Consider the following 16,243-nt stretch of genomic DNA (forward strand, 5'->3'; position numbering starts at 1 on the left):
CAACTAGAAAATAAATAATAATAAAAGCGTTTGGAACACACACTCACAGCAACACATTGTAGCAAGAAGGGATAATATAAATATAAATATATATTACTTTACAACATTTTTGTCTCCACTTCTCATTATAAAAAAATCTCTTTTTTCTCTCTCCTCTCTCTTTTTTCTCTGTCGTGCGAGGGTCTCTTCTTCTCTTTTCTTTTTTCTTTTTTCTTTTTTTTTTCTCATGCCAACACCTCCCTCTTCTCTCTCGATTGAAACTAATCCTCTCACTCTCTCTTTCTTGGATCTCGATAGGTCTACTCCATCTTTTCTTCCACAAATTTTGCCAATGGGTTCGTTGGTGGATTGGGTTCATTGGTGTTGACTGGGTTGTGGGTTGTTGTGGTGGTGGTGGGTCATTGATTGGCTTGTGGAGGTGGTGTGTGTGGTGGATCATGTTGTGGGTGTGGTGGGTGGGTCGGTCATGCCGAGTGGTTTGCGTGGTGGTTTTTAGCTAATTTGGGTTGTTGGGTTGTGATGTGGTTGTTGGTGATAGTGTGGTTGTGGTATGGTTGGTGAGTTTGTGGTAGTTGGGTTTGCTAGCAGTGGGTTGTGCATGGTGGTTGCGGGTGGTTGTTCTTGGCTTGTTAGTTGTTATAACTTCAAAGGATAAAGAGAAACAGAGGAAGAGAGAGAAAGAGATATATATGAAAAATAATAAATAAATAAATAATATTTAAATGAAGTGGTAAAAAAAAAAAAAAATCTTAGGTGTATTATAAAGTGTAGTGTTAAAATAAATAAAGTAGCTTTTTGATTTCTAAAAACTAAAATTTTTATTACCACCATTGAGTGATGCAAATTGAAAATACACAAAGGATCATGAAACTACTAAATCTACTTGTGAGTGATCATAGAGACGGGAAGTGGGTTTATAAGTGCAATTCAATTCATTCAGCAAAAAACTAAAAAAGTGCAATTTAATTCATAAAGTAATAAGAGAAACAGAGCCGTCTTAGCTCAGTGGTAGAGCGCGTGGCTTTTAACCACGTGGTCGTGGGTTCGATCCCCACAGACGGCGTTTCCTCTCTATATTTTCATTTGGATGTAGTAATTTCTTTTTGGTTTTTAAAATTTAAAATTAGTATTCTATAATAAATAATCAATTGGCTATGTAAAAAAATGATTCTTCTTGCATTGCAAATTAGCAACAATCCCTTCGTCATTCACACTTACCTATCCAAATATTGTCTATGCATCACCATCAAAAAGAGTAGTCAAAACAAAAAAAAATACTCAATGGCAAGAATTAAGCTTTACAATCTTTTCAGTATTCCATTTCAACGGTTCAGTTCAGTGGGCACAACTCAATACAAGACCTAGAGACAACAGCAATTTTTCCTATTGATCTCTTTTTCTTTTTTTTTTTATTGCTAAGTATTGAGCAACATAATTTTCCCGTAAACCACGAAACCCTCTTAAGTTTTGAGAGTAAAACTTAACCTCTTAAAGTTTGATTTTAAAGTCTAAACTGTTAAAAAGTTTTGAAATTTAAGTTAATAAACAATAAGTTGTTCATAAGATGAGACATGCCCATTTTTTTATTTTTACATCAAACATTAATACAATGAATCTCAAAATGCATCTCAACCATGCTATAAAACACATTCATTTTAATTATTTTTCCTAATTGATGTTCTAAGTAAGACCTAAACATAGTTTGAACATGAATGATTTGCAGTCACATAAATTAGTAAAGTAAAAGTTTGTATTTTTTTTTTTTTTTTTTTTGGTGGATAAATAAGGTAGCTAGGATTGAAAATTTATAATGATTTACTCCATAATCATGTTTTACCATTAGATCAAGATATCAATTATTTTCTTTTTGGTTTAAGCAATATTTAAACACATATCTCTTATCTGACGCCAAAATACTTTAGCAATTGAGTAACTTGAGTTAACTTGAACCAACCAAACTTTATGCAATTTGAACTAGAAGATCAAGTACCCCCAAAAAAAAGAAGTTAATTTATAATTCTCAATAAGTAAGCGTGATGAAATATTAGATAACTCAACAAAGTAGTTATTTATTTACTTTTCTTAAAGTGAAAAGGATAGATATGCCGAAATTAGCAATTAAGTTAACTGGAACCAATGAAATTAATGTATTTTGAACTAAAATATCAGACACCCAAAATTTTTATTAATAATTTTTTTTTTTAAAGGTTAACTTGTAATATGTATTTTGAATAAAAGATCATGCACCCTATTTTATTTTTTTATTTTTTAAAGTTAACTTGTAATGCTCATTAATTAAGTAAAGATGCAATAAAAGATTAAACTACTCAAGTCTCAACAAAGCAATTATTTATATACTTTAATTTTTTGTATAAAAGAATGAAGAGAAATGATATGTTCACAATATTTTTACAATAAATCATAAGTGGTAGGTTATTACTAGTTGTTATTGTTGGGACAAAAAAGTAATGTTAGTGTTAGGTTCAAATTTAAACCAATAAAAACTAATCACCTATAATTTATTGTGAAAATATTATGTACGTACCACATCTCAAAAATTAAAGCGCAAAAGATACATAGGATATGACATAAGTAGATGTAAATTAAGTACGGCCTAGAAGTGGTCGCCGTACACATGAAGTGTTTGACCGAATAATTTTTGTTCAAAAATCTCTTCAACTGTATAAAGCCAATTGATCAGCCCCGCAGCCCATCTTGAATTTTAGCTTAAGAATGCACACAATCAGCAGCCACGTGCAAAATAAAGTTGCGTAGGCCTAGGCTATGATCCAGGGCCCCCCTTACTATTATAAAATTTATCGTGTATCTCTTTCAAGTGTTCAGTCCCTCACATGGGATAGGTCCCATAAAAGTGGGGTACACCTCCATGTGAAGGGTTTATTTTATATATATATATATATATATATATATATATATATATATATATATATAATTTACATGTAATATCACTTCACCTATTAGACAAAATCAGAGACAAAACCAAGATTTTAGTCTGCAGGGAGCAAAATTAAAAAACAATATTAAAAGTGAAATTAATCTTAAGAACTATTAATCGATTATAATAACAAATTAAATAAACATTTGTAAGAAAATATTAATATATTTCATATCACTAAAATAACTATACAAAAATAACCAATCCATAGCTACAAAAATTTACAATAAGAAGTTTACAAACTGATGTGGTAAAAATGTGATTAGTGTTAATTAATCAATATAATGAATAAATGTTTGAAATTAATTTTTGTGATTGGCCAATTTATAAAACGTAAGTAGTAAAATTTGTAGTATTACTCAACAATAAAGTACTCTGAAAAGTATCATGAATAGTGAAAATTGTGAAAATAATGATAAAAAAAGTAAATAAATAGTGAAAAAGTTGAAAAACTAGGACAAGACAAAGCTACTTATAACTATATTGAAATGGACGAAAAGGTGATTTGGTTTGGTGTTTGAGATGAACTTTTTTTTTTTCCTTTCTTTTTCATGTGTCAGAGTCACTTATTTTTGTGTAACTTCACAAAAAACATGCATAATTCCTTTGAAACATGGGCTGCTAGACCCTCTTGGCACATTACAATGAAATTTTAGGAGGAGTCACAAGGGTAGCCCCCCTCCCCCTTTTGGCTTTGCCCATGAGAGAAATGCCCCCATAATGTGGGGGCCAATAAGTGATTTTTAATTTCCCCCCTCTACTTTTAAAAAATGAGTATTGTTAGGAATATTGCAAAATTTATCGTATGGAGCTTACAGAATGATGTGTTACCAATTTTCAAAACACATTTCAAACATCAATTCATTTATTAAGTAGTTGAAATAATGACATATATTTTCACATTAATTTGTAAGTTTTATATAATAAGTACCTTTAGCACTTTCCTTTAAAAAGACCAAAAAAAATTATTGATGCTAGAATTATTATAAATTTTATTACATGAGTCTTACAAATTGTTGCATCACCAATAATAAGAAGTAATTCAAATATTCAATTATTATCTTATTGAACGGCCACCAATCACATTCTATTTCACATCATTTTTAAAGCTTTTTGTAGTAAAATTTATTACAGCTTAAACATTTTCCCAAAAATATATACATAATAAAATAATAAAAATCAAACCAAATCACCATTAAGTAAATGGAAAACTACATAACACTTACAATTTACTTGGCAAGAATAAATTAGTGCCACTTAAACAACATTATAAATTAATGTTTAAATCAATTTATTCTAATTCGCAACACGTCAAATTATAAGGTCTATATAATAAAATTTGTAATATCTATAACATCAATCAAATGTTTTCATTGATATAAAAAAGTAAGAACAATGAATTTTGAATAAATAAAAATTTTATCGTACAAAACATTAAGTAAATTGATGGATAATAAATAAAGTTAATTTTAAGTGATATTGAAATACACAAATGCCCATTTAAGGTTTTTGCATAAAAACTCATATTATATTGGGCTGGCCTTCTTTAAGAAAAACTATTTTATTCTCTTTTTACCTTTTGTTTCATAAGGAAATTATATGGAATAGAATTTTTTTTTTAGTAGTGTTTGACCTTTTATTGGTTATGTAATTTATTAGTATAATTTTTTTTTTTTTTTTTACTGGTCGCCACCTTTGCTTTTTTTTCTTTGATAAAGGAGAAATCTAAAGCTTCACGAAAGTTTCCTTATTTGTGGACGCTATTTTAGGAAAAGTAGCCGTTGTTGGCTTTCCAAGAATAAAACCATTATATAAACGTGTCACCATTATATAGAGAGTACATAGATGAGAAAACTTATGTACAATATCTTAGGTGTTGTTCCTTAAATTCCTTTCTTAAAATTGTTTCATGTGGCTACTTAATTTAAAAAATACACTTCCATCAATGAGAAAAAACCACATAGCAGAATCTTAAGAAAAAATCCAAAGGAACAGCACCTAAATACAGTACTTAAGTCTTGCTCTTATATAAATATAGACAAAACTTAGGTACAATATCTTAGTTGTTGTTCCTTAGGTTCCCCTCTTAGGATTTAGCCATGTGGCTACTTAACTAAAAAATATATTTCCATCCTATGAGAAAAAATCCACATAGTAGAATTTTAAAAGGGGGAACTTAAAGAACAATACCTAAACACTGTACCTAAGTCTTGCTCTATAAATATATAGAAACCAAATCTCTTCTTGAGAATAATTAGAAGTTTCGAAAAGAAAATCTTTGAGTAGATTCTCAAAAATCTGACAATGTCCCATTCAACTAGATGTGCAGCTTGCAAATATTTGAGAAGGAGATGCCCTAAAGATTGTGTTCTTGCACCGTATTTTCCACCAACCAATCCTCAAAGATTTGCTTGTGTTCACAAAATCTTTGGTGCTAGCAACACTACCAAAATGCTAGAGGTATGACCATATGTATATATATATATATATACACACATGTTACTAGTAACATATTTTTCATTTATTAATTAGTTAATACAATGGTATTAATATAGAGGAGGGATTAATATCTCAGCTTGTTTGTAGTTCACTGAAAAGCTTTCTATCTTATGGAAATAATCACATAGATGGTGTTAATGATATCTTTAAGATGTTTCTTAATGGATTCTTTCTTTAATGCATCTTTGATTGATAAATATAGCCAAAGAAGATAACAAATGACACTGATTTAGTTTTTATTTATTTAAGTAATTACGTACTCTAGGTTTTCTTTTAATCATTGGTTTTTTTTTTACTTTTATTTCAGTATATTAGTAGGTAAACAAATTTTACCCATTGTCTAAATACAAAGTACATTACAGAATCGACATTCATGACTAAGAGCAAAAACCTTACTGTAATAATAATGCATGCAAAGATGATATGTTTTGTGTTATTATCAACTATTGTTAGTAGTATTCTTCTTCAGTTCTTACTTTGTGCTAGGAAATGGAGAGAAGGTTCAACACATACACATAAATAAAACAATCATTTATATAATCAATATGAATGTTGAACATGTTTTACTTTCCTCTTTCTTCCTATCATTGTAAGTTTTGAGTTCATCATTTTATGTTAATATCAAATTTGTTTAATACCATTTCCTCCTAAATTTTCTTGAAACAACACTTGAGAAAAATCTTCATTATTATTTTAGAATTAAGTTATTTGAGCAACTAATTTAATATTTGACTCTACTCCTAATGGATCTTTTTTTTTTTTTTTTTTTTTTTTTTTTTTTTTAAGTTCTTGTAGCCGTTTGACATTTTCCATATATATACTCTTTGTCAACTTTTAACAAGTGTAATTTTAATACCTGTCACAACAAAGCATAAGAGCAACATCATTTGAAATAGATTCTTTGTCAAATTAAATTCCCTGAGTAATTAATGATTTTCATTTGACAAAAAAGAATCCCAGAATTATTTTACTTTGAAATTGATTAGTAGTGCATTTTTAACTAAGCTACTTATATTTATTACTTCAAAATTTAGTCCCTTATAGCTGTTCATCTCTCTAGTTTATTTACCCAAAAACAAAAAACAAAAAAAAAAAACAAGAAAGCTGGTTTTAATTTTTTTCATCACTTGGCATTGCAGCAACTTCCACTGCATTTACGAGCTGTGGCAGCGGATTGCATGTCTTTCGAAGCAAGTTCACGTGTGGAAGACCCAGTCTATGGAAGTGTTCGGATAATCTCTCAACTCCAAGAACAAATAATTGAGGCTCAGTCTGAGCTAGTGAAGACAAAGGGTGAAATAGACTTTCATAATGCAAAACAACAACTACAACAACAACAAATGCAGCAGCTGCAAATGATTCATGCTATTGCCCAAGAAGGTGAAGATCAGCCCTTATGGCTCAGTTCATGTCAACAAGATCCTTTCCCCAACGTAAATCAACAGCTACTTGAAGACTACAACTATTCCAATACTTTTTGTGGCTTTGAATTTTGAGCAAATTATAAGTTTAGTTTATCAACGAGTGAGGGTAAGGATATTACAGATAATTTAGATATTCGTGTATTATGTCATTGAGGTGGTACTAATTAATCACTTGAACTCTCTCTTTTGTATTATTTGTTTTCTTCTTAGTTTTCGAGGTATTTGAAAATACTTAACTAGTTGCATTCAATTACCAACTGTCTTATAGCATATTAACTAAACAAAAAAAAGAAATATTTACATCAATCTACATGTCTCTTAGGATAATGACAGTAATTAAGAAGTGCACAAAACTAATAATACAAAAAGAGAAAGTTAAAGTCAACTTTCATAAAAAAAAATTTCTAGAAAGAATCCAAAATTTATGTCCTTTTAATAGAATAAGAATATTATTTTATATTCCCCTAACTAGAGCAAAGTGGTCTCATTCCATTTCTAGTAAGTCAGAGCACTTGCATCAGTAAGTGTAAAATGGAAAAAGTGTTGAGTTTTATATATCTTTGCTTAAAAACTACACACGTTAGTCAATCTCTAACATGTTCATTTGCAAAATTGTGTAATTGTGCATATATTCACAGCCACTGTTCATGTGTAAATGATTTTTTATTTTTTTTTTTTCTCTCTCCTTCGTCTTACTCTTCCCCTCTGTCTTCTTCCGACCACAAAACCACCCCTGCCCTAGCCTCAACCACCGATACGATCAAGGCAATACCACCCAAATACAAAAACCCAAAAACTAAAATCAGCAATAACCCATCATAGAACCAGCAAAAACCAGATGAAATCAAACCACAAAATTAACCAAAACCCATATGAAGTCAAGTGAGGGCCATGGCGGCGCTACATCAAGATCGGAGGTGGCGGTGGTGGGTTGCTGCAACTGGGCTTTCTTGGGTTATTGGCGGCAGTGTGATAATGGCAGCAGTGTGATGATGGTGGCAGTGAGGTTGGTTCAAGTTTGAGAAATTTGCCTAAAATCTACCCACAACAGCGGAGAGATCCACCCAATCCGCCCAAAACCACCACCCAAAATCAAATTGAAATTGCAAACTCAAAATCAACGCCCATAGTCAAATCCAAATTGAAAAAGAAGAAGAAGAACGTTCAGAGAAAAAGAAGAAAGACGGAAGATGAGAAAAAGAAAGAGAGAGAAGGTTCAGAGGAGAAGAGAGAAAGAGTTGGCATGTGTTTAAAGGTAGGTGGGGCCGGCTGGGTAGGTGTTAAATATTAAAAAAAATTGTAAGAAAAATATTATTTTATTTAAATAAAGGAGAGTGTATGATTGATAATTTGAGGTGAGTACGTACAATAAAAAAAAAAAAAAAAAAGTAGATTATTATCCTAAAATAAATGAAAACTTACAGACAATGCTCTTGCTCAAACAAGTAACAGTACAACAACAAACATTCGGCTCCCTTTCTCTTTTGGCAAAAATTATTTTATTAGTTTATTTCCATAAGAGTACTATAATAATACTATCACAAATAATTAGATATATTTTTAGAATAAAACTTCATTTTAAAATTAGAAATCACTCTACTAATAGTATTAATAATTTTTCTTTTCTAAATTAGACAATATCTTTTCCTTCCTTTGTACTCTCTCTCAAGCGAATTTTGAAGTAGCAGTTTTCTCAAACCAAGGTTTAGATGGTATTGGCAACAATGCTATTGCAGTGCTGACTGCTGAGTTGCCTAGTGTATCATTGAAATTCACTGTACTTATAAACCAATGAATTTCCCATGAATATATTATGTAAGCTAAACAAAAATAAAAAAATTTACATCATTATTTTTTATATTTAGAATCATTTAAAGAATTCTTCTTATATTTTATGTTCTCATTTTTAGATTTTTTTATAGGTAAAAAAAATATAAATATGACTATATTTATCTTAAATCACATATCATGTGCACAATGATTTCTTCTTAAAAAAAATGTGCACAATTATTAGTAAGCCACATGAATATTATATAAAACATTTTTTCAACAATTTGTTTACAACAAATTAGTCCAAGACTGTGATTAAATAAAATTTAAATCACAGATATGTTATCAAAACAATTGAACGCTAGATGTAATAACAAAAAAAAAAAAAAAAAGGAATTAAATTTAGACTTTATTACATTTTGTAAGTAATGACACTCAATCTCTTTGGATGCTGCGTGTCCTCAATCAATTTTACTTCTTTCTTTTTTTTTATAACCCTTGTGCAAAAATATTTATCTATATAATCATATAAGAATCTATTTTTTTTATTGGCAAAAATACTATTTTGATCTCTACATTTTTTGTTCCTACCATTAACTCAATAAAAAAATTAGAAATAAAAATTAAAAATTACAAAAATAATAATAATAATAATAATTCCTCATTTAAACAAAAAATAAATAAAAAAATAATTGTATGGATTTTTTTGTTTGTTTGGTTTTGTCACTTTCTTGCTAACCAATCACACAATACATCCAAAACAAATTAATCTCTAATTCATTTTCTTTCTTTTTGTGACCTTTCTTGATAACCAAACACAACACACCCTTCTTATACAGACAACAAATAACCCCAAAAAAGCAACACCATCTGTGTATTGAAACACACAGATCTAATGATGTTGGTGATGTCTTTTTCTATTTTACAAAATCACTTTTCAATACTCACATCAAATTATCTATTCTAAAAGTAATTTCAATAAAATTTATAGTAACCTTAACTTTTTTGAATTAAATTCAATATAGCTATATTAATGAATTTGATTGCACAAATTTAATAATGCTTTTCTGTGAAAATTGGCTCAATAAATGTGTCTCAGTCACTTTCTTTTTAACAAACAAGTATTATATATCAATACATTTTGAACGTGAAATAAGCATTATATAAAAAATGACATTCGGCGAATGGAAACAAACACAACCTTATATATCATTATATGACGTGCTATTAAATCAAAATTGTCCATTCTTGTGTCTCGTCAAGCAAGAAAAGAGCTTTAACTTTAAGAAACACATTTTTCTAAAGAGGTCACATAATTTCTTGGTTTAACGACAATAATCTACACATTTTTCTAAAGAAGTCACATTTGGATTGTACATATTTATTCTCATCTCATCTTGTACTGGTAGTCTGATCTAGTAAGGGGCTGACATTCTGCAACAAATTCTCTATTTCGCCATTCTTTTTGGTTCATTTCATTTTACTTTGGTTTCTCACTTTCAATTCTTCTCACCCAACCCAGCTACTTATTTTTGATCTCTCTCTATCTATCTTTCTTCCTCACCTATATTGTACGACCAAGAATCCTCAAGAAGCTAAGTTCTTCCCACCAAACCACCTCTCTCTATTGTCTCTCACACACACCTGGCCATAATCTCAAGCCGAAAATGTTTCACTTCTCTTTCACTTCTAAGAAGGGTTTTAGGGGAATGAATAGACATGGCAATACGGGTCGGAATTTTCTGACCCGACCCGACCTGAAAAATACCTGACCCGAACTCGATTTTTTTTACCCGAAACAAAAATGGGTTGACCCGTGACCCAACCTGATTTTTTTTGTGGGTCAACCCGACCCGATCGGGATAACCCGTGACTCGACTTGTTAAAAAAATTCGCTAAAAAAAATTTTAAATTACGTCCTGATACTAAGTGCATAAAGCACAAAGTACCAAAACTAATAATCAATATATATTATATATTAGAGAGAATGACTACCAATAAAAGCTAGCTAGCCTAACTTCTTCTTTTTTTTTTTTTTTTTTGAGAAGCTAGCTGCTAGCCTAGCTTCAATGCTTGCCTTGCCAAATCAATTGCCATTAGACAAGACAAAAGGTCCTCAACACGTTACACAACACAAAGGCCAAGGCTGTCAAGTGACTCAAGAGTCAAGACAAGTAGACAACCATTAAAAAAAAAAAAATCTCATTCAGCTGAGCTAAGCTGTAGTCCATTGTCCAAACTCCAAAGCCAAAAGCACAAACAAATGAACAATGTTACAATGCACAAAGCCACAAATGGCAAACTTGAAAAAGTTGAGTCAAACCAAACCAGTGAACCACAAAGCTTCCTTTCCCAGTTGGGAAAAAAATTCTTACTCCATATCGATCACATCTTTTACCTGAGAATGTGGAAGCTACGTTATGTACTAAAAGTTGGTTATATGGATTTGAAGCTACATTTTTTATAGTCATAATTATACAATTTTAATTCTTTATTGATTTGCTTTCATGGAACATTAAGTTATATTAAAATATTGTATTGTAGATGAAGATGCTGACAAAATTGGCCAACTTGAGCTATAATTTGCAAGTATGAATATTTGCAATGCTGAATCTGCTACCAACGTTGAGTAGATTGAGATTGAGGTATAATTCTTATAAAATATTTACTTATTATTCTTTACTTAATATGTTATGTTTATTTTTAAATATTTTTTTGTTTAATTTAAGTAATCTAACTTTACTATTATTTTAAATACAACAGGAACATGTGCACTTAAGAAGACCGATAACTTGTTACTTTGCTGGCTTGTTTTGTTTGTTTTAAGATCTATCTCTTTTTGAAGATGTAAACTTATAATTATATGCATTTTGATAGTGAACTATTAATATTAAAGACTTTTTCCATTATGAATTTATGATTATAAATAATTTTTGTCATGCTCAAAACTATCAAAATTGGAAGGATATTAACAAGTGGCATTAAGTGCAATTCATTTGCTTAATTGATTTTATTCATTCTCTCTAATTAGGTTGTCATTGATTTGTTTTTGTAATTGAAAAATAAAATAAAAACTTGTTTGAAAAATACGGGTAAACCCGACCCGACCTGCAACCCGATTAACCCGTTTAAAAATAATCCGTTTTGACCTGCGACCCATTTGACCCACAAACCCATTTGACCCAACCCAACCCGCCCGTTTTGCCACGTCTAGGAATGAACAATGTGAATGAAATTGTGGTGGATGATAGCAAGGATTAGATGGTTCTTTTGGGTGACAGAAGAGGTGTGGTGGAGGATGTTGTTTGTATAGATATCAATGAGGAGGATGATACAAGTGAAAAAGATGTGACTGAAAACAATGACCTAAATTCTGATTGGAGGAGGGATAATGATGAACTGGTTTCATTTTGAAAAAGAAAGTGTGAGACTAGTAATAGAAAAGAGGGTGCTCAAAGTGATGGCTAATAGCTATTATTTAAATCCCCTTTCCTTATATATAAAAGAGAATAAATGAATAAGATATAGTTAGAGAGTTTAAGTTTTATATAGAGTTAATATAATTATGAAGATCCTAGTATTCAAACTAGGATTTGAATTTTTTTAGACTATTGATAATAAAGATCGCCAAGAGCCTTGCCTCAACTAGCTAGTTAGTTTTTCCAATGAAAATATCTTGAGTTCGAATCCCCCCTCTCCTATTTATCAAATTATCAAAATCAAAAATTTAAAATAAAATAAAATTCAAGGAAGGTTTATATGATTTCAAAAGAAAATAAGAATTACTCCACAATATTGGAGCCCTATTCAAAGTTTTTCTCCCCTAGAACAAGTGGTCCCTTTCCTTCATAGTGAGTAACAAGTAACAACAACAACAACAAGTGGTTCTCTTCCTTTTTTTTTTTTCTTTTTTTTTAGATTATTTTATTTTAGTTTATTTCCGCAAGAGTATTTTAATATTACAAATAATAGGAAAAATTACACTTTACCCTCCTAAACTATACCCCGAATTACTCTTTGCATTCTAAACTTTTTGAATGCACGTTTTGCACTCTAATCTATGGTCTTTGTTATACTTTGCACCCTGAAAATTTTCTCTCACTTTCTCTAATTTCTCACTCTCACTTTCTCTAATCTCTCACTCAAATCCCTAACCTAGCCTCCTTGGTGCCGCCATCACAAAGTTGGTCCTTGTCGCCGCCCCTAACCCTAACCTCCTTGTTGACATTGCCCAGTCTGGCGTTGCTAATTCAAACTCCACAAGCCTATTTTTGACATTGTTGTGTCTTCGTTGCACTCGCCATCCTTGGTTGAGTCTCAAACCCCACAAGCTTCCTCTGATCAAGTTGAAATCTCCTATTAATATTCTGATCTGTGCATTTTGATGGTGGGTCAGTAGAAAAAAGTTCTATCTTTTAAAAAAAAAAAAAAAAAATTTGTTGATCTTGTGATGGATGTGTTGGTGATGGGGGAGGGAGTGGTGGTGGTGTTGCTTAAAACTGAAACCTAGAAGAGACCCATCGTCGTGGTTTTTCATTTTAAAAATTCTGGGTCGAGCAAGTCAGTTTACACGGGTTAGAAGTCAAGGGACTCGAAACTGACCCAAAAAACCGAATATTAAAATTAATTGACCCACACCTGACCTGTATCGACATTCGGATCTGTCCGTGGGCCTTCGAGTCAAATTAGGTAGGACGGGTGGGCCGGGTTTGGCCAAACGGGTTGATGGACAGCCCTAACCCTGACATCAAGTTTGCTATTAACTTGGATGAAAATCCAAAGTTTATAGTGTGAAGTGTAATAAATAGTATAGTTTATGATCCCTTTATGATTTGTAAATTTGTAGAGTATATAATTAAGTGACTGGTTTGAGCAAACTAGAAATTTATTTGCAATTCTCCTTAAGCCATGCCATATGCTACAACTTAATGATGTGATGAGTGATGGATAATCATTTTCATATTGACTCAAAAGTTTTCCCTATCACTCACAATAAACCACTTTAGAATTGTGACAAAAATTGTAGCCAAACAATTGTATTCTTAGACTATCTCAATTATTTATGATATTGGCTTACAATGTAGCATTAGGGAAAACATATTCCGTTGTTTAAAAGCACATTAAAAATGGAAAACAAATTCCTATTCATTGAGTTCTATTTTTCTGTTGAATGTAGAATATGTTTTCCATTGTTTCTATTGACTTACATTTTTCACACCAAAAAAAATATGAAACATTTTTCATTTTAATAAATAACTGCCTTGTAAACGTCCCATGCTACCAAGAGTTTGGAAATTGGAACCCCACTTCGAAAAGAAAGTGCAGCAAATCCATTCTATATTATGAGTTTATGACCTGAGGGTTTTCCATTGGAAACTCTAAAGTTTTGTGGACCCTGCCAATTTAATCTTTGTTTCTCTTTAGGACAGTTCTTATTTGCTTTGATGCATGATAGTGCTCTCTAATAACATTTGGGGCCAAATAATAATAATGGGTCATGCTATCGAGTGCCCTTAGGGCACTTGTTAACAATCCATTTTAGAAAAGTTCTGACATCACTTTTACCGGAAATGAAAAAAACTGTCGAAACATTATTATTATTATTTTTTTCCCATAAAAACTTTCTTTAACTGGATTCTTAACCAGTGCCCTAAGGGCACTCGTTAGCATTTCCCATAATAATAATAATAATTATTATTATTATTATTATTATTATTATTATTATTATTATTATTTTATCATACTTTGAAAATACCCACAAATTCTAACAAACCTAGCTCAATCCCTCAGGCATACCAACGACAAACACAACTCTCACCCAAATTTGAACAAAATTCCCACAAAACCATTAACCCAGCACACCTCACTCTTTCTGTCAGAAAACCCCCTTGACCGAACCTTAACCCTCCTCACCAACCCAGATTTGAACAAGGTGAAAACCCAGGTCAACAAAAATCATAAGCCACAAACACAAAGGCATGCCCACAATTACATAGGCAGAATTTCGAAACCCAAACCCAAAACTTAACCCAGTTTTTTTCAACAATTACACAGAGACAAAACCCAAAGACATTCAACAATTACACAGACAAAATTCAAACCCAGATTTTTCGGCCCCAAACACAAACCCATATTTTTTTGGACCTACACCTAGTTTTTTTCAGCAATTAGAGAGAAAGTTGTGTTTTAAACCAAGGTTGAGAGAGAGAGAGAGAGGGCTGAGTTTTTGGCCAGAGAGAGAGTTGGGTTTTTGGCCAAGGGTTAGAGAGAGAGAAAGCTAGATTTTCGGCCATGAATTTAGAAAGAGAGAGAGTTGGGATTTCGGCCATGGAATTAGAGAGAGAGAGAGAGAGAGAGAGCTTGCCTTCAGTTAGTCCCTTCAGCCGAAACCCACTTTCAGTTACCTCCACCTTCACCTTGAGCTTGGAGACTTTTGTAGAGAGAGAGAGAGCTTGGAGATTTTGTTTTGAGTTTTTAAGATTTCACTTTTATGTTGTGTTTGGTTGCCAAGAAAGTTTGATAGAAATTGATAAAGTTACTTAACAAATCTCAATCTTTAAAATTCAAAAAGTAATTTTTATTTTTGTTTTATTTTTTATTTTTTTCAATTTAAATTAAAATTGATAAATTAGAAATTCTTTGTTTTTAAAATTTTAAATTAAAATGTTGATGTGGAATACTTTAAATATCAAATAATTTTTTTAATACTATTTTAATAGTCACGTTAGTATTTACTATGAAATAATACACTTCGTTTGCCATATCAATAATTTCTGTTCATGGAATGACGATAGAGACTAAAATGAAACGTGTTTTTTCTTTTAGAGACTAAGAGCAATTACATCAGTTGATGTAAAATTGTGCAAAATGAAAAAAGGTGTTCATTTTACACAATATGAGCAAAAAAACACCCACATCAGTGGGTGTAAACTTGTGTATAAATGCAAGTTGCTATTTGCATGGGTACTGTAGCATGTGTATATATTTTTTTAACAATTTTTTCTCTCTCCTCACTGTACCTGATTCTCAGCTCTCTCTCTCACTCAGGCGCATAACTCTGTCTTTCTCTCATGTCATCTATCTTTCTTCTTCTCGTCAATCTTTCTTCGTCTAGCTTCCATTGATCACCACCGTCGCCGCCGATCGCTCTTTCTTCCTTTGTTTCTTGTTGTTTTTGAGTTGAATGGGCTTGATAAGTGGGTTTGGGGTTGAATGTCTCTCGCCATCGCCATCGCCACCGCTTGCCTTTGAAGGCATCGATCTTGTTTCTCCTTCTCGCCATCGCCACTGGAGGTGTCGATGTAAACCGTCAATCTTGTTTCTCGTTCTCACCATCGCCACCGCCACCAGAGGCGTCAATCTTGTTGCTCAAGGCGAGACATCGATCTTGATAAATGGGTTTTGATCCATTTTGCTGGGTTTGTTTTTCTGGTTTTCTGTCGGTGGGTTGTGTGGATTCCAGTGTTATACCGGTGTGGATTGTGGGTGTGGGTGTGGGTCAGTGGCGATGTAGGTAAAGAAATGAATATTTTATTTGAATAAATGTGTATAATAGACAAACTGATATGGGTGTTTTGTAAAAATAAGTGTATAA

The 16,243-nt window shown here is 31.5% G+C and overlaps 1 protein-coding gene and 1 non-coding gene across 2 annotated transcripts; both read left to right on the forward strand.

Annotated features, from left to right (window-relative positions):
- The first annotated feature begins 991 nt into the window (after positions 1 to 991).
- Positions 992 to 1,063, forward strand: TRNAK-UUU (transfer RNA lysine (anticodon UUU)). Its single transcript has one exon. It is a non-coding gene; the product is annotated as a tRNA-Lys (tRNA).
- Positions 1,064 to 5,260: 4,197 nt separating this feature from the next.
- LOC126728880 (LOB domain-containing protein 24-like) lies at positions 5,261 to 6,951 on the forward strand. The gene is made up of 2 exons (XM_050434634.1): positions 5,261 to 5,416; positions 6,595 to 6,951. The coding sequence occupies exons 1-2, from the start codon at positions 5,261 to 5,263 to the stop codon at positions 6,949 to 6,951; spliced, it is 513 nt and encodes a 170-aa protein (XP_050290591.1).
- Positions 6,952 to 16,243: the final 9,292 nt, after the last annotated feature.

The sequence above is a fragment of the Quercus robur genome, chromosome 5 (assembly GCF_932294415.1).
Source record: "Quercus robur chromosome 5, dhQueRobu3.1, whole genome shotgun sequence".
In the NCBI taxonomy this organism is placed as follows: domain Eukaryota; kingdom Viridiplantae; phylum Streptophyta; class Magnoliopsida; order Fagales; family Fagaceae; genus Quercus; species Quercus robur.